The sequence below is a fragment of the Python bivittatus genome, unplaced genomic scaffold (genome assembly GCF_059951505.1).
Source record: "Python bivittatus isolate LINGU-HERP-01145 unplaced genomic scaffold, Pbiv_v1 ctg000310_np1212, whole genome shotgun sequence".
Lineage (NCBI taxonomy): Eukaryota > Metazoa > Chordata > Lepidosauria > Squamata > Pythonidae > Python > Python bivittatus.
Window position 1 is genome coordinate 8,574,740 of NW_028277054.1, and position 3,436 is coordinate 8,578,175.

Sequence of the window (3,436 nt, forward strand, 5' to 3'; positions counted from 1 at the left end):
GAGCATTAGGTATGTTCGTCGCCTTGAGTTACATATATAAAAAGGTGGGATAAAAAAAACTATAGTAATAAGCTACCCATTGCTGCATAGAAATTTCTGAGTTCTACAAACTGCCAGTTAGGCAAATTGTCCTCTTATGTTCATTGTACTCCTCAACTTGCAGGTCAGTTAAAGATTTAACACATGCATTCATGCAACTTGCAAAGTCTAGATAATTTTATCCTTTGTTAGACTTTTTTAATGGCTTAGCATATTGTATGAACCCAGGCCTTTGGCTAATTTACGGTTGAGGATCCTGTAGTTAAGAAGTGGGATAATTCAATAATCAAGTTACACAGATTGTGAGAACACTATCTGATCGTGGCTTTTTTCAGTCTGGTACCTTCCAAAGGGGTTAGCCTCCTACAATCCTTAGCTAGCCCCCAAACTGAGCTACAATCAGTAAGATGATATATTGATAAACATTTTACTTCTTTTTTAAAGTGTGATGGACCAAAGTAGATGAGAAAGCAAACTCTTCAAGCCTCAATCAGTCTGGAACAATTTAGCATTGAGTAGAGCCCTCTGAATCCACATTCAAGCCATGTAGCTTGTTACAACACCACGAAAAAGAATATCACTGGTCAAGAACAAAGAAGCAGCATGAAGTTCATGCACTAGTCAGACACCTGTTTTGACCAAGAGGTTTTCTTCCCACACCACCTAGCACTTTCTCACAACACCATCACACTGAAAGCCAGCAGGAACAGATCACCATATGTTTATTGATCATCTTTTGTAGTCAAGGAGACCCAGAGGTGATGATTCAGGGGACCATAGAGAAGAGGTGGCCCCACCATAGTTTACCACAGTGTAATCCCATCCTGGGTTCCATGAAAAGGAGAAATTAGGAAAACAGTGGCCAGGTAGCTATTCAAGGAGTCCAGCAGTAAAATGCAAAGCTCCATGTTGATGATCTCAAGGAACAAGGCGTATCAGGGGATGCCCAACGGTATGGTGAAGGAAAGATAGTCACCAAGTTCACCCCACTCGGCCCGACGTGCCTGGAAGATGCTGATCCACGTTGTGAGCACAATCACCCAGAAAAGGAGACCTAAGGCTGACCGCTGGACATCTGAGAAGAGGTGGAAAGAAAGGAGCAGAAAATATCAAGTATTCCTTTCCTTCTTCAATGCTCTCTCCCCCCTCCCAGCTCCTCATCAAGAACTGGGGGCTGGCCAGGGCTTTTGACTTAGGAAATACTGTACATACTAGGTTACCCTCTCCCCCCCAACCCCACGGGCAACTCACAGCGCCTGATCTGAAGCTGCTCAGTGTACGCCGGTGCAAAAAAGGCCTCTCGGAAAAACCAGAGAACATTCACCAGCCACAGGAAAGGGAGCAGAGCAAAGCCACCTAAAGAAGGGAAGAAAGACATTACCCACCAACCACCCTGTTAGAATTTTTTTCCAGAGATGGTGGGGGAAAAAGATTTTCTAAAGGGCTGTAAGAAGTCTCAAACATCAAGAGTCCATTTGTCCTGATTGCTTTTCCTATTCAAAAACAACTTACCATTTCAGAAAGGAGGTAAAGGGTGTCTGAACCGCAGTCCCTTGTTTTCCACTGGGTATATTTCCAGATGCCTGCACTCCTTAGCTCCCTAAGTTTAGATCTGTTCCCCCCAACCACGACCCAGCTCGCTCCACATTCTCACCACCACAGCCTACAGAGGTGGATGAGGTTAAAAGAAGGGCAACAGATCCAGAGTGAGCAACCAAGTTGTGACAAGCTGTGGGGATCTCCACACAGATCTCCCTGGCATAAGCCCAGTCAGGGTCTTTTTAAGATTCCTGGACACCCAAAGTTGAAATTGTGTGCAACTTTTTTCTCGCTACACCCCGTTTTAATGTTTTTTGTCCATCACCTGAAAATTGAGAGTGCGTGAGGAAGCCTAAAATAGCAAAATAACTCTCGTGAGTTTGGTGTAGGGGCCAAAGTGCTGGACTAGAAACCGGGAAACCGTGAGTTCCAGTCCTCTCTTAGGCACAAGAGCCAGCTGGGGGACTTTGAGCCAGTCTCATTCTCTCAGCCCAACCTACCTCACAAGGTTGTGGTTACAGGGAAAATAGGAGGGAAGAGCACTAAGAATGTAAACTGCCTAGAGTTGTCCAGATATAAAGGCAGGATAAAAATCTCGTAAGTGCCAATCAAAATTTAACAGGTTAGTTTCCCTACCTGGAAAAGAACTTATTAGGTAGGGAAACCAACCTGTTAAATCCCTCCAGTCCTTTCAAATACTAAATTATACTTCAGAGAAGTGTTTATCAAGCAGGGCAACTTAAGAGGTGTGGACTTCAACTCCCAGAATTCCCCAGCCAGCCAGCCAGCCAGCCAGCCAGCCAGCCAGCCAGGGGAAATATATTCCCCTCAAAAAAGAGTTTCCAAGAGCCGGAGATTTTACTTCATTTGGATCTAGTCACGTATACAAATGGTCAGAGTCCATTTTCCTTATACTTTGGCTGCTTGAGCTACACCAGTATTCTTCAAACTTGGCAACTTTGAGAGGGGTGGGCTTCAACTCCCAGAATTCCCCAGCCACGCTGGCTGGGGAATTCTGGGAGTTGAAGTCCGCCCCTCTCAAAGTGGCCCAGCGTGAGAAACACCGACCCACTTCCGAGAGGAGCGCTGAGCACCCTGCCCATTGACCCCTTTTTTCGAAAGGACCCCGGTCCCACCACACCTGGCGCCCCGCAGAGACCGAGGGCTGCGTCCCAGGGGCCGCCGGGCCCCCCAAGGCCGCTCTTCCCCCCGCCCCCCAATCAGGCTGCGCCGGACCCGCCAGCACCGGCTCACCCAGGTAGTATTTCCGACAGAGGTTTAGCTTCTCTTCGTTGGAGACGCGCTCCAGGTTCATGGTGCCCGCGGCTGGCGGCCCCCCAGTCCCAAGACAGGAGGAAAGGAGGCCCCGCGCTGGAGACGGTGCGGGGCTAGAAGGACCGGACCGGACCCGCGTCGCTCGGCTCTCCCAACGCCCGCGCGCCGGAGCCCCGCTCCCTCCCTGCGCAGCTCCTTCCGGGCCGAAAGCCCCGCCCCGCCGCACCCCTCCCTTCCCCGCCGCCAGGAACTCTGGGAGCTGTAGTCCGCGCGTCGCCGCGAAGCGCCCCGCCAGCGACTGGAGGCGTGGCAGGCGGGCATGCGGCGCGGGGGTCACCCCGGGCTCCCGTTCTCCGGGCTTGCCCAGCACGCCCGAGCCAAGAGGCGCAGCAGCCGCCGCCCCCAAACCAGGTTCAGACGAACACAGCAGCCCCTAGGCTGGTCGGCTTCTGATGGTTTTTCTTGAAGGGTGTTAGGTGCGCAGTAAGGAATACTTTCACAGAGAAAAAGTAAAGTGAATGGGGAAAGGAGGGAAAAAGCAGAGGCAAAAAAAAATGAAGGCAGGAAAAAGAAAAGAACAGAA

At 50.1% G+C, this 3,436-nt stretch overlaps 1 protein-coding gene across 1 annotated transcript; it reads right to left on the reverse strand.

Moving 5' to 3' along the window:
• Positions 1–744: 744 nt before the first annotated feature.
• On the reverse strand, positions 745–3,064 carry PSENEN (presenilin enhancer, gamma-secretase subunit). Its single transcript, XM_007430561.3, has 3 exons — positions 2,833–3,064; positions 1,291–1,395; positions 745–1,114 (listed from the first exon to the last, which is right to left on the reverse strand). The coding sequence occupies exons 1-3, from the start codon at positions 2,891–2,893 to the stop codon at positions 975–977; spliced, it is 306 nt and encodes a 101-aa protein (XP_007430623.1). The 5' UTR covers positions 2,894–3,064; the 3' UTR covers positions 745–974.
• Between the last annotated feature and the right edge of the window lie 372 nt (positions 3,065–3,436).